At 37.7% G+C, this 21,662-nt stretch overlaps 1 protein-coding gene across 1 annotated transcript; it reads left to right on the top strand.

Annotated features, from left to right (window-relative positions):
• Positions 1–778: 778 nt before the first annotated feature.
• Positions 779–20,595, top strand: LOC139943659 (short-chain dehydrogenase/reductase family 42E member 1-like). The gene is made up of 11 exons (XM_071940391.1): positions 779–964; positions 2,386–2,554; positions 4,102–4,197; positions 5,200–5,260; positions 7,993–8,111; positions 11,173–11,248; positions 12,174–12,256; positions 12,358–12,489; positions 15,372–15,501; positions 16,135–16,208; positions 18,920–20,595. The coding sequence occupies exons 1-11, from the start codon at positions 903–905 to the stop codon at positions 19,136–19,138; spliced, it is 1,221 nt and encodes a 406-aa protein (XP_071796492.1). The 5' UTR covers positions 779–902; the 3' UTR covers positions 19,139–20,595.
• The last annotated feature ends 1,067 nt before the right edge of the window (positions 20,596–21,662 follow it).

The following is a 21,662-nucleotide window of genomic DNA, read 5'->3' as shown; positions in this document are numbered from 1 at the left end:
CTTTGTCGGGACGATGTCGGGTCACAATGCATTCCTCTTGCTAGCAGTACGTTTATCATTCACCTTCAGATCTTTAAAATGCTGTTTGTTTTTAATTTGTCTCGCCATATTTTGGGGTACGCTTTTGCTGACAAAATGTTATTATTTCAGTACCATTATATCATAATCGCCTGAGTCAGCTTATGGCATGATATAAGTATGGACCACACAATAGTAGGGGACAGAACAAATTCTAGAAGCACATAATTAGTTAGGTCACTTTTCAAATATTAGAAAACTTAATTAATTAAACAAACAAACCAGCTTAGTTTAACCCAGGCAATACATGGATATTTGAGAAAGTGCATAACCAAACCCTCTTAACATTGACTCTTGGAAGTGTTTGCTGATAACGCAAGGTGTTGGTGAGATCACAGTGTCCCTTTCTTTAATTTGGTATGGGAAGTGTCTATATTGGGTTATTGAGAGTAGATGTGTGCGACTTGGTAAAAACGTTACAGCCAAACTATGACCCCCCCCCCCCACCATCCCTCCCTTCCTCCCCAAGCCTCGCCCCGCCCCCACCAATCACATTGAAAAACGGCTGCTAGAGGGCGCCAAACCACTATTTACTTGATGTCAAGAGACCTTATCGCAAATACCAATGCGCAAGCGCAGACTGTTGAATGAGGTGCATTGTGGGATATATATGAATCAAATTTGTAATCAGCTAGACCACAATGCACCTAATTCCAAGCTTTACGCGCGCGCCCCAGTATTTGCGAAAAGGTCTAGGTCCACCACCTGTTTTTCAGTACCGGCTTCATTTCACTGCAGGCAATCACACAGGATAGAGGGAGTGCACTAATTCGTTCAGATTGGATTTAATTTGTGACAATAACATTCATTCTTTGGAAGTCAAGATGACCGCGAAGAAGATGATTGGACCTGAAAGACACAGAGAGCGTGTGGAGGAGGTGCTTAGGTACGGATATTTTTTTAGGATTTTCGTTTTTAGCAATACCACCAAACCATTCCGTAGGGCCTACCAACTGACTGTCAACTGCTGACCCCATCCCAATGACTGAACTCACAGTAGCCGGCGGACCCACTTGTGTGTGGCCAAGGCAGCTAGCCTTGTTTTTGTGTGTGGGCCTAGCCCACCTTGTTGAGCTGTTAATGGCTCCGCTTTTAATATTGGTCTCATCACTGCCATTATTATTAACAGATCAACAAGGTGGGCTAGTGTGGGCCACACTCAAGTGGGGCTTAATTAACTCACAGATCACTGCGGTTTTTAGCAAAAAGCCGGCAAATTTAGATAAGTATTTTGTAATGTTATTTTTATAACTTATAATTAAGACAATTGCTACAACATTTGTGCCTCCCCAGTCTACTCCTATCCTACGGGAGACGATAGCCGGATGAAACCAAAATAGTTCTAGGAGTATCCCCAGTCCATGCATGGTATACTGAGCAGTGACCTCCATTATTAGACTAGACCATGACTCGACCAAGTAAACATGGTAAACCGGGCATATTATTGTACTAATTTTGAAGATTTGCATTTTTGTTTGACATTTGCAGTTTAGTACAAAAATGCAATGTAAAAACTTTTTTCAAATATTAATGAATACCTTGGACAGTTTCCATTCTCTGACTGATTGGTCAAAACCTGAGCACGTGGGGATATTATAGAACGGGATGATAAAGGACCGACTTTTGGAAAATAGCAAATAAGGCAAAAAAACACAAAAAACCAGTTGATCGTCTGGATTTTTCAAAAAAGAGGACTATTTTTTTTCAAGGTGGCCCCTTAGTATTTCAAATCAGACAGGCCACCAATTCTCTGTTTGAATCAACCGCAATCTTATTTATACCTATTAGTTGCATGAGGACCTGCCTGTGTAAACACTAATTACACCAAACCATGACTTCCTGCCTCTATGATTACACCATAGATTACACTAACACTAACAGGGTCGGATAACACTAAAAAGATTTGCTGGTAGGCATTCACTATTATATTGCATTATGAAACAGAGGGTTACAAGTGTTCGATCGAGAGCATCACGTTAGATTCGGGAAAAGCTCCTAGGCAAGTCCTTTTGAAAAGATGCGTGCCATAATATTTTGAGTGAATGGCTAGGCGGGCAATGTTTGGACAGCACGCACGCACTGCCTTGTAACACCCCTTTCACAGAATGGTTTAGTCCAACCAAAAAACAAAGCATTTGCAAAGCGATGCGACAGGTTCAAAATATAAACCTGGGAATTCGCTCCGGGATCTGGTAAGTTTTTGTCCTTTTTCTTCAAAAATATTTCCTCAATGGTTTTTGAGTGTTCATTAGGCGCTTCACAGACCATTCTTTTCAAAAGTCATTGGTATTGTGTTTATTTCCATAGGAGTTTGGACGTACCATCAGTCAGGGGTCAAAAGGTTCTCATTACTGGAGGTGGTGGATTCTTTGGTATTCACCTAGCGAGGGCGCTACACATGTTAGGATGCTCGGTACTCATCACCGATAAAGGAAACCCTATTGAAGACTACCAAGATGACATCAAATTTGTTCAGGTTTGATTAAATAAAGATTTTTGATGTACTTTGAATTGATCAGTTCTTCAGTTCTTTTTATTCGCTATCCATCGATTTCACCCAAGTCTTTCTAAATAATGAATAATCTGACGTCTCAGGAAGAGTTAAAGGAACACGTTGCCTTGGATCGGTCGAGTTGGTCGACAACCTTTTACCTCGTCGACTAACACGGTCGGCCATTTATGGGAGTCAAATTTTGACTCCCATAAATGGCTGACCGTATTAGTTCGCAGAGTAAAAGGAAAACCATGCAAAATTCGAGGCATTTTTGTGTGGATCATTCTACTTTTAAAAGATCTTTCTATCCATATGTGTTTTATAACAAACGGTAACAAACGCTTTTTATTGACCAACTCGTCCGATCCAAGGCAGCGTGTTCCTTTAATTTCCGTAATGGAAGTTGAGGACACATTGAGCCAATCCTAAGTTAGGACAAGTTACTCGTCCTAACTCAAGATAGGATTAATGCTAGCATTTTGTGAAATCAGCCGCAGGGCTGATTATCATTCTTTTGAGCTGAGATTCATTCATTCAGAATGTTATGTCCTTTGTTAAAACTCTCTCTCTCTGTAGATCTGTGTTCTAAGCAGAAGAGTATAGTCAAACTTGGGTGCACTTGGGAATAGACCAATCCACTAAGCTCCGCCCCATTGCGTATTGACCAATCACAACGCAACGAAGGTCCGACACTACGGTCCGACGTGCGTGCGCGTATCTTGGCGCGCGCGGCAGAGTTGTGCAGAAAGGCATGGAGAGCCCCACGTGTTCTTGCTCACACGTGCGTCGTGGGCGGAGCCTACTAGATCGGTCTATTGCTTGGTCACAGGAACAAATATCAACAAAATGTGCGTAAAAATATTCAAAGAAAGGTTGTTGTTTCCAGGCCTAATACTTCAGGAAGGCAATGTAGGCAATTTGCCCTTGGCCATTGCCTTGGTGCCTCTTGACCTTTCCAATAGATATTCACAAAAATGACATCACTTCTGTACCATTCTGCTACTTTAAAAGCTTCCTAATATATAACTATCTAAATCATTGTAAACTTTCATATCCTAAGATACTAAGTAATACTGTAAACTACTCATAATTTGAATGTAATTATAAAATTGTAAAATGTGTAAGTGTACATGTAGGGCAGCAATGAAATAAATGTGTGCAAATGAAAAGGAAAATCCTTGTATAACTATAGCAATATTATAGCTGAATAAGGATTTCACCATTGAAGTTGAAGATTGAAGAATGTCCCCCATCCCTTGGTGCTATTTTCGTTTCAAAAACGAATCATCATGGCTGTTCTAAGAACAACATTGTCAATCAGTTTGGATACTTTCTTGATTGCGAACCTTCATTTTGAATTACTAACTGTCAGAGCAATTTTGAAAAATTCTGCAGAGAACCCTCATTCCAATACAATCATATTGTAGATATAGTTTTTTACTCTAAATTTCTAACTTCCAGTTTTGTTTGGTAAAAGGCTATTCATCTTTGTTTTTATTTTTTGATTTTTTTATTTGATGGATCTTTAGGGAGATATTCGAGACAGAGAGTTAGTGGAGAAACTTTGTGAGGGAGTCGACGTTGTGTTTCATATTGCATCCTTTGGAATGTCAGGTGCTGATATGGTAAGCATTTTGTGATAATTTACACAGCCCCCGAAATAACTCACAGCACCCACAGCAATTGCCTTGGTGTCCTTTGGTTTTGCTGTGGTGCCCTTTGCAAAGTTCAAGTACAAATGTGCAACAATGTCCCTTAGGCCCCGAAAGAACCCACATTGCCTTGTTGCCCTGTGGTTTTGCTGTGGTGCCCGTTACAATGCCGCTTAGGCCCTGAAATAACCCACATTGCCTTGTTGCCCTGCAGTGGTGTTGCTGTGGTGCCCTTTGTTAAGTTACAATAATTAACAGTGTGGCTTTCCAGAAGGGAATTGCATGCCCCTTTAAGAGTGAAGTTCGAGGCCTGTTTACAGTCAACTTTATTATAAACTATGTAAGCTAACTTTGGCTATAATCTGGTTCCATGCATATATGCAGTTTGTGTAGTTGTGGTCTTTGAACCAGCTGGAAAGGAGAGCCTCTAGACAGAAACTGTGTTTCTTTTAGGCAATCCTTCGGGCTCCAGCTGTTTCTTTTTCCTTCCTCTGTATTTAAATTGCTCATTTGGTATCTTTTAATGTTTTTACCAAATTATTGTGCATTATTGTACTTTTTATCTACCCGATAAACGAAATAAATACAAATAACATTTGTAGCATTTACCCTCAGGAGAGTTGCTCGGAAAGCAGATGATAATACTTGAATTTGATGGATTTGTGAATGGTAGTGTCATGAGCTGCAACCCATTACTACTCTCAATCTTGTTAATTAGACTGGAGTAGAATATTGTTGATGGACTTGGTACAGTGCTTAGGAAGGGGCCTCGACCCATTTCTATAGAGCTGCAAAAGTTAAAAAGGAAAGAGTCATACTCACACAGTTTGCATGTCGTTTATAGCTGACCACTTACCTTTATTCTGGTAAGCAAAGTTGTTTTACGCTTATCATTTTGTGTGTGCTTAGGCAGCTATATGAGGCTTTTTTTGATTACATGTTTTGATTAAATTTACCTCTTCCAATTATTTTCAGTTGAAGAAAAAAGAATTCATAAGCAGTATCAATGTTGGTGGTACAGAGAATATCATCGAAGGTAAAAAGCACTTATTTTATTGTACCTGCATAAAATACAATCTGGTATCTGACATTTCTAGAGCTCTACACTGTACCAGCATGAAGACTTACTTACACAATACATAATTTGCTTCCATACTTTAAGACCTTTCTATTGAATTGTGCTGTAGTAGGGGTTTATTTTTTTTCATAAGTTTTCTATGAGATTCCGCAAAAAAGCTTTGACAAAGTGACAATAAATTTCCTCACACAAAATTTTCAGCCACACACTTGGGAATTGCAGGACCAATGCAGGACCAATCCTTATTGGTCAACCTTGTTTATAAATACGATTATACACTTGTTTACTTTTTTGTAATATTGCACCATACAATCAGCAGTTCAAATTAATACGTGGATGCTCAACTCTTTCATAGCTTAACAAATTCTAGTGTACACACTGTAGGACCAATATGGTGAATGTTTTATCATAGATTTTTGGGGGTTGAACAAAGAATTGACTAGAGTGGGATTCGAACCAACGACCTCCGGATTAACGGGCGGTGTTTTATCATAGATGAAATGAACTATGGACTGTGGTTTACAACATGGTTATTTATGTAACTTTACTTTTTTTTATTGCAATGACTTGTGCTGTATTTCATTGCTTTATTGCTGTTGAAAGTGGCAAAGAAACGGCAGAGAGAGAAAAGCTCTGACCTTTTTTTTTTTAAATCTTAAATGAGAAAATAAAATATGAAATGCAATACAATACAATACAATAATCTTTTTATTAGATCCCCAAAAGGGTAATTTAAATGCTCGCACACAGTTACCAACTCCAGAAGTAAACGTTTTTTTAAATGAAGGATCAGAATATGGTGATACAGAAAACTCATTATTTTGTTCCGGCAGCTATTAATGATGAATGATGAATGATGTAGCTAGACTTGTGGGCAAGTTTTTTGCGGTTTGTTGTGTTGATAGTCTTGTCGTGGTGGTGGCATAATGATTCAGGTTTCTGCAAATGACCACTGCTCTGGCGAGATCACTGCTCTCTTGCGCGAAGCTGCTGGCTGCCGACCAAAGCTGCACAGCATGGGAGCAGTAGTCTCGCAGGGGACCAGCACTCGCGAGAATATCGCCAGTGTCGCGGGGATCGCTGAGAGAGTCGGAACTCCATCAGCGCGGCAGACATTAAACGACTTGTCCTTAAGTCTATGTTGCTGGCTCGGGTCCCTAGTTAACAAATCATCTTCCATGTCTTCTTGCTGTTGTATGTAATGACTTTACTAGTTGTGTGTGTATTTTATGCATTCTTTCAGTTGATCCTTTTTCAATGAAACTGATCGTTTGTATTTTATCTTTGTATTACAGTTCTTTGTCAAGGCCTTTTTAGTTTCCTCTGGGAGGGATTATGAAGTCTTATCTATTTACCTATCTATCTATCTATCTTTAGGTATACAAATACTTTACATCCTAGCATTAAAATAGAAATGAACCTCTAGTAGCTTTCTGGCTTTTCTGATGGTTTCAAAGTTCATTTTGTTTTCTAGTACTCAGACTTTATTCTAGATATGCCTGAAATACCAGCAGATGGTTTATTCTTATTTTAAACCTTACAGTTGATATTAAAAGACAAGTGCATTCTACCATTAGCTGATTACAAAGCAAGAATAATTGTTAAAATTGAGGGCATGTGCCAGGTTGTTTTTTTTTACTCAAAATATAATTTGTATAAATAATATGCAATTGAACTTTAACAGATGCTATTTTCATCCAGTTGTTTATAGCATCCTGTATATTAAGGTTCCAACTTCTACTTATATAGTAGTTTTAGTAACTAGTTTAGTTACTGTACTTTGGTTTGACTCAATGGTCCTAAGCATGTTAGGTCCTTTTCAAGGTGCTAGAGAAATAGAATGACCATGTTCCAGAGATATTTTTAGAGACCCATCCCGGTCAAGGTCCGGTAGTCATGATTGTAGATAAGACCAGGCCTGGAATTACATGGAGGCCACAAAGGACATTGCCTCTGTTGCCCTGTGCCTTAGTGCCCCTCCAAAAGTGTTCCTTCAGATATGACAAGGAAAGTGCTCTTTACACAATTTAAATGGCCATGCCCTGTCAAAGATAAAATTCTAGGCCTGTAAGACAAAGGAGATGTGCAATCTCCAAGAGATATCTTCATCAGAGGAGACAGAAAATGGAATTTGGTACTTAGGCCAAAAAAAAAAAAAAAATACCAGTTGATCATCCCCTCTTCATCCTTTTTCAGGCCGTACTCTCTTTTTTTATAATTTTTTTATTTTATTAAGTTTTTCTTTTTAAAGAACTTGTTACTACATAGAGTAAGTGGTAACTTTAAACCGAAGAATTTGTAGCCAGTTTGAATTAAAATGCTTGGTCCTCCTCTTTTTGGAAAAACCTGGACGTTCAACTGGTGTACTATTTTACTTGGCCTGGTAACAATTGGCAGGTGAAATGAGTTCCCTTGGTGGTTGGAGCACTAAGCACCACTCTGAAGGCACTGAAGAAGCGTCTAGACCTAGTCTAGATCAAATAGGCATAACTGTGAGGGTAGATTAGCTTCAGAGGGCGGCACTTTTGGGAACAAAAAGGTGTGACAAAATGAAATACTAATAATGACACTCTTTTAAGGCTCACAATCAAGAACCATACATTGATAAAACACTTTTAATTTATGGTGAGACATTTTTTTGTCAATAAATCATTATAAAAAATCTTTTTTTTTCTTCTTCTTTTTTTCAGCTTGCATTAAGCATAATGTACCCAGGCTTGTCTATACTAGTACGATTAACGTTGTCTTAGGTCATGAGCCATTTGATATGAAGACAGAGGCGGAGCTTCCTATTATACCCCCACAAAATGTAAGTTATTCGAATTAAAAGTCCACTTCTTTTAGAGTATGTACATTGTATTAAAGCCATTAAAGCCAGGGTTTATAGAAGGTAATGGTGAAAGACTTCTATTGAAATATTAGTCCATGAAATGCTTTACTTTTTGAGAAAACGGTAAAACAATATAAATTCTCGTTAGCGAGAATTACGGATTTGTTATAAACACCTGTCATAACACGGCGAAACGCGCGAAAACAGGAGTGGGTTTTCCCGTTATTTTCTCTGACTCCGATGACCGATTGAGCCTAAATTTTCACAGGTTTGTTATTTTATGTATAAGTTGTGATACACAAAGTGTGGGCCTTTGGACGATACTGTTTACCGAAAGTGTCCAATGGCTTTAAAGGTACTGGACATGGACACGTTTGGTAATGTCAAACATGTCAAAGACCAGTATTCTCACTTGGTGTATCCCCCATAAAATATAAAATCTGTAAAATTTAAGCTCAACTGATTATATCGAATTTGCAAGAGAATAATGAAAGAAGAAAAACCTAGTTGCATTAATACTTTGTGTGCTTTCAGATGCATAATAAAAGGCTTCAGCTGAAGTCTTTTATTATTTGAGTGGGAAATAACCTCTTTCTCAAAAACTATATTACTTTAGAGGCAGCTGTTTCTCACATTGTTTTATACTTTCAACAGCTCTCAATTGCTTGTAACCAATAGTGTCCAGTGCTTTAAGCCTAGTTAATTGGTTATTTAAGTTTTCTCATGGTGACGGTCCAAAAAACCCAACACTGACCATTTCTTTGTTTGTTTGTTTTTATCTTGTCAACTTAAACCTGTTTCAGGTGTTCAATTTTACCAAGGATGAACAATTTGTTGACTTAGATTTGATACAATTCCAATATGCTTATTTTGTTATCTGTGCTTATATTTTAAAATTCCAAAGTCCATGTCACCCATGATGTTGAGTTATTTGTAGTTAAAACAAACACACAATTTTTGCAAGGAAAATTCCTTAATTGATCCATATTCATAGAGCTATTTTTATTGACGAGAGCGCTAACTTGTTCTGCGTTTTGAAGCCACCCTGGGCGCAGACATGTTTGATGTGCTGCGTGACTAAGGAAGAATATGCTTGTTTTGTTATCTGTGCTTATATTTAAAATTCCAAAGTCCATGTCACCGATGATGTTGAGTTATTTGTAGTTAAAACAAACACACAATTTTTGCAAGAAAAATTCCTTAATTGATCCATATTCATAGAGCTATTTTTATTGACTAGAGCGCTAACTTGTTCTGCGTTTTGAAGCCACCCTGGGCGCAGACATGTTTGATGTGCTGCATGACTATGGAAGAATTTTAATTTGAAGAGAACACGCATTGCCGCAATTTTTGTGATATTCGGCAGGTGCGCTTACATACGCAACTGCCTTTTCATGTGTGTCCCTGCTAACAAAACCGTAAATCTCGACTTGATTGACATACTAAAAAAGTTTACGCGCCATTTAAACATGAGGCACATGATGCTCGCAGTTTGTCACTCATCAGCAGATTGTGCGTCACATATGCTGCATTTTTGTTTGATGACACAAGGAAAAAAACAAACGCACTATCATGCAAATAGCGGTACAATTGCCGTTCAAACTAAAATAAGGACATAGAGCTATTGGAGATTGGAGCTATTGTAGCTATTGGACCTATGTCCTTATTTTATTTGTTTTGTGGCTTTAGTGCAGATAGTTTCCTCTGACCTAAATGATTTCCAATTTGAAATACTTCTTAATTGTGTTCTTATCTTCATGTACAATATATGACACCAAGTTGTTTATAGCCTGGTTCGAGGCTCTATATCCAAGCACACCGCTCTGAGTAGCATTGGACAACGAACTGCATAGATACATGTACTGTCACGGTACTGCGGACTTGATATAGTACTTGATATCGTGGGGTCAAAGCTTGGTTTTTCAAGGTTTTTTTAACCTCATACAAAACTTGCTTCGACCCCACAGTATCAAGTACTGTACATTAAAGCCAGTGGACACTTTCGGTAAACAGTATTGTCCAAGGCCCACACTTCGTGTATCACAACTTATATATGAAAAAACAAACCTGTGAAAATTTAAGCTCAATCGGTCATCTGAGAAAATAACGGGAAAACCCACCCTTGTTTCTGCACGTTTCGCCGTGTCATGACATGTGTTAAAATAAATCCGTAATTCTTGATGTCGAGAATTGATAATTGTTTTAATGTTTTCTCAACAAGTAAAGCATTTCATGGAACAATATTTCAAGAGAAGACTTTTACCATTACCTTCTGTAAACCCTGTAAGTTATTTGTAAATCTGTGAACTTTTATTTATTTTTCTGTTCCGAAAGTGTATAATGGCTTTGTGCCAGTCATGGTGGCAGTATACATGTATTCATGCAGTTCGTCGTCCATAGCACTGCCTGGGGAATTCAGAGCGGGCCTGTGCTTGTTTAAAGAGCCTTGGACAGGGCTAAGTTGTCTAATGCTTTTCAAGAAAAAACAGAAAGTAACTACAGAAATAGAATCATGCTATTAAAGGAAAGGTGTACATTTGGTTATCACTCTTAGAAATAGTGGCAATAAAAAGATACTTGGTTAGAATTACAGCAGCTTTTGAAAATATAAAGTATGTTGAGCATCATTTCACTTTAAAGTGATTTGGTTATTGAAAAATTTATCATTTTTTATACCCTAAAATTTGAATTTGAGTATTACATCTAAGTGTTACTGACAGAAATGTGTCTCAATTTAAGGGATTAATCTTCTTGCACGAGACATAATCGCTTGGATTTTTACAGGTTAGTCTTATTGTGTGAATCTATATTTATATAGGATTTTAAAAATCAAACAGTTACAAAAACCCAAAGGTATACTTTCCCTTTAGGCAGTATAGTAACCAGCTAAAATGCCTTGCAATTTACAGTGCTCTACGACTGGTACTCCGTTAATAAATGCTTAGCCAAACTAACAGTCAAAAACAAAAACCTTTATTGGATTTGGTTTTGTTATAATTTTTTTTAAATATAATGTTTCTCTGGTCAACTTTGTTTTCAGCATGCGGATGATTATTCTAGAACCAAAAGCATTGCAGAACAGCTAGTTAAGAAAACAAACGGCAGACAAACAGAAAGTAAGAATTCTACTCATTCATTGATGGGGTGTCGTGGCCAAGGGGATAAGAGCACCGAACTCAAGCTCTGCTGCTTCTGTTCAGCAGAGTGTGGGGTCGAATCCCGGTCGTGACACTTGTGTCCTTGAGCAAGACACTTAACTATAATTGCTTCTCTCCACCCAGGGGTAAATGGGTACCTGTGAGGGCAGAGATGGTTCTTGTGATTGATTTAGTCGAGTAGCGCATTATTAATGTTGCACAGGCTGCATACCCCCCACTTGAGGGAGCTGAGATGGTTTAAGGAGTGATTTAAGGCCCAGTGACCAGGGGTAATAATGTGAAGCGCTTTGGGACGCCCTTCGAGTGTGGAAAGCGCTATATAAAAAACGGGTTGTTATTATAACAAAAAGCTTATTAAATTACAACTTTGAGACACTCAAATGACATGTACTGGTTCGTTTTCAGGAAAACCCCATGGACATTTACTTATGTTGGTAACACCCCCCCCCAATCACACCAAACTCGTTCTCTTCTGACAAATGCTTTCTTGTTGCAAGACGATAGTAAGGTGCACGGCGAGGAGGGAGGGAGCAGGGATTGCGATAGTTGAGTGATAGTGTGAAAAACAACGTCTTGCACCAAGACTACATTTTTCAGAACATAGTGAGGAAGCTCCTAGCTTAGGAGTGAAACGTTACTACTAGTACTAAATTATATGTAAGTGACATCACACATATTTTGGATTTGTAAAAACGAATCTATGATTTCATAGTGAGAACGAGTTCGGTGTGATGGGGGGCATAAGCAGTTTGCATCAGCTAATTCTATTTTCTTGTGGTTATAATTAGTATAATAAGCAATTTTATAAACAATATGTGAATATCATAAGGTTAAGCCCAAGGTTGCCATAATTATTGAGTGATGTTTAACTTTTTTTGTTTAGATGGAGGGGTACTACATACATGTTCAATTAGACCACCAGGCATCTATGGGGCAGGAGAACAGAGACATTTTAACAGGATTGTTGTAAGTAAAACAATATTTCCTAAAAGTGCTATGAAATTAAGGATTGTCTCCAACCACAACAGTTGTAAAATATATCTCTGTGATTTTCTTTTGTTCCTCAGAATCTGTTATCACTATATAAAGCCAACTTAGGAAGTCGTGATACGTTAACTAACTGGGTCCATGTGGACAACCTTGTGAATGGACATTTATTGGCAGCAGAGGGCCTAGCATCAGGAAAGAAACACATAGCGGTAAGAACAAGCGTATCTATGACAGTAAAGGGTCATTCCGTGTCAATTCAACACGCTTTTGGACCTGACCCTCACGGATTTAAATGAAATTCGGTGTGCTGATTGGACTCCCTGAGAAATGCCCAAATCCCAAATTGTATGTAATTCGGATCATTATTTTGGGAGATACGGCTTAACGAACTTTTGACTAATTAGCATGACCTGCTACGTTTGGACAATCATATCTCCAAAAGTAAAACACCTACCAAGATAATATTTACATCATTTTGAAGCTCTTGACATGGCCCACATTTGATAAAATAAAATCAAAAAAGTTCCACGCACCACCGAAAAAATACGCGAAAATTTGACCTTTGACCTTGATTTGCGAAAATGAGTATTTTTCAAAACGCGTAATTTTTTTTTAAATGCAAGTTTAAGATGTAAGCAACAATATTCTGAAAAATTGTGATGGGCACTTTTACAGTTTTTTTGTTATGATTTTTTGAACATTGGCTATCAAGGCCAAAACCATAAAAACGCATTGTACATGTACATGTACATACATGTACATATACAGTGTAATGTGTAGTAATGTGTACATGATACATGTACATTAGAAATTCAAAGATAATCATTCACATTTTGAGTTTCACATTTTGATGTATAGTACAAACACAAACTAAATGCATTCCACTAGATCCGGCAAGGATGCACTGCTTCAGCCCAAGTTCAGCAAATTTTCAGCAAAACTTTCAGAAGGATGTTCCTTGAAAAGTTCAAACACTTCTTTCAGATACAAAGATCAAAATGTTTCTGGAGATGTTTCTTCTCACCATCAACAGTAACCGATACAAAGTCTTTCATCCCTGGCATTTGTCTGCTGACGGACTCGAACAAGTAAAAGTCTCTCACAGTTTGCACCATTTTTAATGAAAGAGATTTTCCAGCCTTAAGATTTGGAATGGAAAGCATTCCCTGCTAATTCACCAGTTTCTTTGATTTTCTTGGCATGTAGTTTGATGTTTCAAATTCATCTGCTATTCTTTTGATACTCCAACTCACTGGTAAGACGCTCAAGACATGAACTTTTTCACTTTTCTTTGTCAAGGAATGAAACTTTTGTTTCAACTGAGTTATCATCTCACTTTCATCATCACCGAACTGTTTTCCCGTAGCAGTTTCAAGTTTCTGCTTTATTGTTGTCTCTATTCTCTTAACTTTGTTTTCCATGTAACTTCCATGAGCTTTCTTATTACTTATGATGGGAGATACACCAATAATTGTCATAGCCTCATTGATAATGTTCATGTCGGTATTTGGCTGCACAAAAACATCCTGATGTGCAGATGACATTGATGGTCCCTGAACTTCTGGATCACTGCTAAAACTTTCAGTTGTTGAGAGTATTTTCTCAGGCGACAGTTCAGATATCTTCTTGTGACAGCCAGTGCATAAACTGTGTGCTCAAGTGAAATAAAGACTTGGATGCTCCAGTATAAACCTTTATGATACCTGCCTTAAGCCTGCTTCTTTTTTTTCTTGCTGTGTGATTTAAATGGGTCACAACACATTTTTCTCTATGATCATGACTTGACTTTTAAAGCACTAAATAAAGCTTTTAAAGCACTAAATGTGAATACACTGTACATTGTATAACATGTATACAGTATGTCGGATACACAGTGTCTCCTATATTAAATTAAGGGGATGAAATGAATTAGCTCATTAAGTCATGTCATGAAATAGACTTTTGAACTCCATATTATTACCAGGGTAACATGGTTTTTAATGTGCGTGTACACGCTCCCACACAATACTCTGTACACTGTACATTGTGTATGTTGTACAATGCGTTTTTATGGTTTTTGTCTTGATAGCCAATGTTCAAAAAATCATTAAAAAAAAACTGTAAGAGTGCCCATCACAATTTTTCAGAATATTGTTGCTTACATCTTAAACTTGCATTTAAAAAAAAATTACGCATTTTGAAAAATACTCATTTTCGCAAATCAAGGTCAAAGGTCAAATTTTTGCATATTTTTTCGGTGGTGCGTGGAAATTTTTTGATTTTATTTTATCAAATGTGGGCCATGTCAAGAGCTTCAAAATGATGTAAATATTATCTTGGTAGGTGTTTTACTTTTGGAGATATGATTGTCCAAACGTAGCAGGTCATGCTAATTAGTCAAAAGTTTGTTAAGCCGTATCTCCCAAAATAATGATCCGAATTACATACAATTTGGGATTTGGGCATTTCTCAGGGAGTCCAATCAGCACACCGAATTTCATTTAAATCCGTGAGGGTCAGGTCCAAAAGCGTGTTGAATTGACACGGAATGACCCTAAAGATAAACTGTTTTTAGACACAATGTGTTGCGATCCAGCAAAATGAGTCATTTGTTGACCCAGATGAATTCAACAAATGATTCACACTGTATATATGAAAAGAGCTTAATCTATGATTCAATGCTCTTAAAACCCTGTCTTGATACCTCCTTCGGTTTAATAACTGTGAAAGTAGAAACACCAAGATATGAGAGAATACAACTGAGAACAAAAGGTTTTATTGAACATAGATCGGCACATTTTTGTCAACGCTTGTTTTAACCCTTTTTTGGTTGTTATTCATCAGGTTTGTTTCTCCATATTTATAACTAATTGTGACAAACAACCCATTTACCTTAATCGCACCACAAATAGGTATTTCTTTGTAAGAGGTCATCAAGATCTTTTTTACAAATATCACTCTACTCTTTTCAGTCACTCTTGCAGCGGATTTGTTTGATTTCTTTTAAGATACAGGAAATAAGTTCAAAACCTGCTACCATTAAACCGTAGTCCAATTATTTTGAAATTTTGTTTTGAGGTTTTATTTTACTTTGTTGTGTTTTTTAATTTAGGGAGGGCAAGCTTATTTCATAACAGACGAGACGCCCATTAATAATTGTTTATTCTTCAAGCCGATCATCACTGGTCTCGGTTACCAGTTTCCTGATACATGGATACCGCTTAACATCTTATGGATGATAGGTAAGTTTGTTCTATTCAACAACAACAACAACAATCAACACTTATTTCCAATTATGGTACAAAAATGAGAATAATAAACAAATTAATTTATTTCAAGAACAGATCAAGAAAATGTTACATGAAAATGAAACGAAAATAATAAAATGTAGTGGATACGGAGAAAACCGATATGGGGGGGAGGGGGGCATTTACAGAAGCCAAACATGCTTATTTTGAAACGCCCACTGACAAGTACCAAACGAAATAGAAAATCAAACAAAAGTTAACATTAATTATTGAGACAATATTGTTGGAGTTAGGGGTGTTGCTAACTATGCGTTATTAAGGCCCCCACAACAAAACAAAAAGTTAATAATAAATATACATAATTTAAATGTACCCCCCCCCCTCTTCCCCACACACTCAGCCCATGGAAAATGTCTGGCTACACATACAACGCCTCAATCTTATTTTTCTTACTTTTTTGTTATTCACATTGCTTTTGGTTTGGGTTCTTGTTTCAAGTTGATTTTACAATTACTTTGAATTAGTAAAAAGACAAGTTTGTGCTTTGTACAGGTGTTCTGGTTCTACTCTAGCATAGTGTGAAAGTGATTCAAAGAATACATGATTTTATTTTTGTTTTGATTACAGCCCTGATGTTTGAGATTGTGCACTTTATTCTGAAGCCAGTTTATCACTTTGTTCCTTTTCTCAACCGGACTGAGGTAAGTGTCTAGTCTGAACTGATGTTTGTTCGTCTGTATGTTTGTCTGTCTGTCTGTCTGTTTGTTTCGTCTTTGTGTTGTCCTAAGCATGTACCTTTAGTTTATGTCTTTGTTATATAAAGGCAAGTCGCTACAAGCTACCTGGCTTATTTTGGGCTATGCCTCCACGCCCTTCCCCCTAGTTTATAATTTTTCTGTCTTTTGTATATAATAAACATTCATAAATACCTCGGACAGTTTTGCTATTCCTGTTGGTGGAGAGCGCGTCACGTGGGGTGTATAAACCTTTGGTAATGACCAGTAAAAAGTGTTGAAACATGGGCGTGACACGCGAGCTTGCACCTGTGCTTATAAGACAGTTTCTTCATTTCTATTGGTCGAGAGCAACGGCTGAAACAGTTGTGCCGATACGCGCGACGCTCTTATCATCTCCTTATAAGGAGTTGTTTACCTGGAGGCTTTACCATTTCATAGCTGGAGGGGTGTTGTGATGAAAGAAATCATTGAACAATTATAATTTTTGCTCTTTTTTTACCTTTTGACCAAAAAGTGTTGATGTTTTTTGACCGAAAAGGTATTTATGAATGGGAATCAAAGTGTGTTGAATCGGTTTTCAACTAGTGGTTAAAACCCGCCGAGGCCTGGTTCTTGATAATTTACAAGTCCAGTCCTCGGGGCTGGTTTAAACCACTAGTTGAAAACCTCGTCACCACACATCGATTCCCTTATTAATGCATTACAATGTAGTTTTGTAATATTGTCGAAATGTTTTTTTGTGTGGAAAGAAATGTGAATTGAATTGAATTGAATTGTATTTAGTCTCTTACATTTTAAATATATGTGCCCTTTATCTGAATTTTTATGTCAGCTCGAGGAATCATTTTGATGTCTTGGCTTGCTTTTTAAAGTCTTTCCTTAAAGTCTTTCGGTGTTCCTTTTTCTGCGTGTTGGGCCTTTTTATAGTTGTTCAGTGATTTGTATGATCTTTTGGGATTTCTGGGATTTGGGAGACACACGCCTCTATGGCGACAGTTATATTTTAAACTTTTATGTTCTCTTCAGCATCCAATTGTTCTTTAACTTAAGTTTTTAGTATATTTGTAATGTGTGTACATTGTATTTCAGATGGGCTTTCTCTCCCCTTAAAACTCACCTGTTTCTTTCCATACCCACAGGTTACTTTTGTTTTGGCATATATTTGTTGGCCTTTAAGAACATCTGTGGTATTTGGCAACACATGCCAGCCTGTTTCACAATGTGTATTGTTAAATGTTATGCAACAGTCATAATGTAGCACTGTGTTTGTACTTGTGAATGTGTTGCCCAAATTATTACTATCTGTAAGTCATTAAACGTCATCTGATTTAGTGAGAAAGGAGTTGAACACAGATGTTAAATGTGTATTCATAAATACCTCAGACAGTTTCGCTATTCCTATTGGTGGAGAGCGCGTCACGTGGGTGTGTATAAACCTTTGTTTATGACCAGTAAAAAGTGTTGAAACATGGGCGTGACACGCGAGCTTGCACCTGTGCTTAAGACAGTTTCTTCATTCCTATTGGTCGAGAGCAACGGCTGGGATAGTTGTGCCACATCACGCGATACGCGCGACGCGAACAGCATTCCCTTATAAGGAGTTGTTTACCCGAGGGCGGCGGAGGGCCACACCATTTCATAGCTGGAGGGGTGTTGTGTTGAAAGTAATCATTGAACAATTATAATTTGTGATTCCCTTATTAAGAATATTATTTTTGATTTTACGTACACTCGGTACTTTCCCAAATTATGTGAGAGAAGACAAATGCATTGATGCATTGCAATAATATGAACTAGTGTCAGTTGTTAAAGCCATTATACACTTTCGGTACAGAAAAAAAAAAGTTTACAGATTTACAAATAATTTACAGGGTTTACAGAAGGTAATGGTGACAAACTTCTCTTGAAATATTGTTCCATGAAATGCTTTACTTTTTGAGAAAACATTAAAACAATATCAATTCTCTATAGCAAGAATTACGGATTTATTATAAACATATGTCATGACACGCGAAACGCGCGAAACCAGGAGTGGGTTTTTCCCGTTTTTTTCTCCCGACTCCGATGACCGATTGAGCCTAAATTTTCACAGGTTTGTTATTTTATATATAAGTTGTGATACACGAAGTGTGGGACTTGGACAATACTGTTTACTGAAAGTGTATAATGGCTTTAAATGGTACCTTTGTAGCTATTGTTGAGGATGAGATGTTAAGAAACATAATTGAAAGTAAGTCCGTAACTTGAAATTTAAGGCACTTAATCCCAACATATGCATAAAATAACAAACCTGTAAAAATTGTTGACTCAATTGGTCATCGAAGCTGCAAGAGAATAATGAAAAAAAACTACCCTCGTTCACACACATTTGTGTGCTTTCAGATGCATAATAAAAAAAGGTCCAGGCCTGAAGTCTATAACTCTTTCTCAAAACCTACATTAATTCAGAGGTAGCCGTTTCTCACATTGGTGTATACTATGAACAGCTCTCCATAGCTCGTTACAAAGTAAGTTTTTATGCTAACAATTAGTTTGAGTAACTACCAAACGCGTCCAGTGTCTTTAAGTGCAAGTAACAATTATTAAAAAATATCCATTAGAAGATTGGTTCGAAAGAAATGTGTAAGATGAGATTCAAGCACTAAAAGTAATTCAATTTTTCTGACTGTATTCAGGTTTACCAATCAGCATTACATCACACTGTCAGCCATAACAAAGCTAGCTCCGAGCTCGGCTACAAACCTCTCCAGCGTGATCTTGAAGACTCTTTGGAACATCTAAGACAACTGGGACACAGTAAAGAAACCAACCCTGGTGGTGACTGGACTTCATCCTTGCTGCTTAAGATCATCATTATTGTCGTCTTTATTCTATTGATAGCAGTCTTACTTTAAGATGATGATCAAGCCGTCAGAAGCTGTGTCCACGGCCAATTTAAGTTGACCAAATTTTTGCACTTCACTGAGTATTAAAGGCATTTGATCACCTTTGTTAAATGTCCCAGGTCAGTATGCTCACTAGGTGTATCCCAACATATGCATAAAACAACAAACCTGTGAAATTAAGGGCTCAATGTTGAAGTTACAAGAGAATAATGAAAGAAAAAACACCCTTGTTGCACAAACTTGTCTGCTTTCAGATGCCTAACTTTTTTAAAGAAACTTTGTTACTTTAGAGGGAGCCGTTCTCACAATGTTTTAAACAGCTCTCCATTTCTCTTTACCTAGTAAGTTTTTATGCCAACATCATTTTGAGTTATTACCAACAGTGTCCACTGCCTTATAGTAATATGCCTAATTTATATTTTTGGTGCTTGATATGTGGCATGGTATACCCCCTTCACCCTATTGTGTTTTCATTGGGTGCGCTCGTTTAGCTTCCCTGGGTCGACCCCGGTCTGCCCCGGTACGTTCAAATAGCTTTGACGGGGCTCACCCGGGTCAGCCCCGAGTGCCCCGCTTGTGGAGTGGGTCACTTGGGGGTGACCTGAGGTACATGCCGTCACCATGAGAGGGCGAATGTGATCGTTCGATAAGCTCTTGTCAGGGGCTCACCCCGAGTGAGCACTGCAGGGTTGACCCAGGGAAGCTAAACGACCGCACCCATTATGTTGTGTGAATCTCAGGAATACTTGTAAAGGTTTTTCAGGAATGGAGGGGGAGCTTAAGATGGGAATTCTGTACACAAGGGGAAGAGTGTGTAAGACTATTGTGTAAGAGTATAGGAACATTGGTGTGACTTCTGCCACATGTTGGATATGGCATATTTGAACTTTAAGTGATCTTTCTTGAAAGTTTGAAAGTTCAAGTTGTGGCCATATATTAAGCTGGTCCTTGCTTCATGTTATGACCAACTGAATTCGTGTATTGACTACAGTTTAATAAGGTTTGCAGAAACTCTCTTTATGAGTTATGTTAAATCTGAAGAAGAACCTGTGGTTTTCAGAACCAACAAAACATGGTGTTTCCGGAAACCCTACTAGATTGTATCTCCACTTCGCAAAATTTCAAATCCTACTCGTGTACATGGTGTTACTGCAAACCTTACTAGATTGTACCTCCACTATGCAAAATTTCAAATCCTACTCATGTACATGGCGTTACTGCAAACCTTACTAGATTGTATCTCCACCATGCAAAGTTTCAAATCCTACTCATGTACATTGTATTACTGCAAACCTTACTAGATTGTATCTCCATGATGCAAAGTTTCAATCCCTACCCAGCTAAGTGGTGCTACCCCAAATCTTTGTAGATTCCCACTATGCAAAGGTTCAGCCTTACTTTACTGCCGTCATTATCTCGTGAATTTCTAATTACAAATTCCTTGTAACAAAAACATTAATGTACAACTTAAAATACCCAAGGCATTTCACAAACTTAATAGGACACTGTTAGGGTTGTTTCCAGATTGATTCACAATTCATAAATACCTAAGACAGTTTATCCATTCTGATTGGTAGAGAGGGCATCACGAGGGGTTGTTTGAACGGATGATGTAACACCAGTAAAAAGTGTTGAAACATGGGCGTGACACGCGAATTTGCCCCTGTGCTTATAGGACAGTTTCTTCATTTCTATTGGTCGAGAGCAACGGCCGAGACAGTTGTGCCACATCACGCGATACGCGCGACGCGCACAGCATTCCCTTATGTTTACCGGAGGGCCTTGACTGGGCCTTACCATTTCATAGCTGGAGGGGTGTTGTGTTGAAAGAAATTGAAAAATTATGTTGTTTGCATTTATTTTACTTTTTGACCATAAGTGTTGATGTTTTTTGACCGAAAAGGTATTTATGAATGGGAATCAAAGTGTGTTGAATTGGTTTTCAACTAGTGGTTTAAACCCGCCGAGGCCTGGTGCTTGATAATTTACCTCGACTTGTCTCGGTAAAATTATCAAGAACCAGGCCTCGTTGGGATTAAACCACGAGTTGAAAACCTCTTCACCACACATTGATTCCCTTATTCAAACAGTTTGTCTAAGCATTTCTGCAAACTACTTGAAAATTACCTCAAAGGGACGTTTGGTGGCGCTCTGTTTTGTGAGTTCCTTGGTTGATGTCACTTCAACCTATAGCTATGAGAACAGTTCACTATTACATCCAGCAGGAAAACAATGCAAAGTTTGAATTAACAAATTCATTGTAAAGCTTTGTATACATTTGTATACAGTGTAGAAATAATTATTAAAACACTTTAAATTATGATGTATTTACATGAATCTCCATTGTTTAACAATTTCATTAGTTGGAACAGGTGCCGTGTGCAGATGCAGCTTTCAAATTTTAAAGCAATTTTAAAGGTTTGATTTGTAAACTTAACAGCATTATTACAGCTGTTAAAAATCAAGTAGGTTGTTAATTTGAGTACAGCGCTATTGTAAATGTTGAATAACAGAAACAGTATTTTAGTTTATC

This window comes from Asterias amurensis, chromosome 11 (genome assembly GCF_032118995.1).
Source record: "Asterias amurensis chromosome 11, ASM3211899v1".
In the NCBI taxonomy this organism is placed as follows: Eukaryota; Metazoa; Echinodermata; class Asteroidea; order Forcipulatida; family Asteriidae; genus Asterias; species Asterias amurensis.
This window is presented reverse-complemented; position numbering and strand designations above follow the sequence as displayed.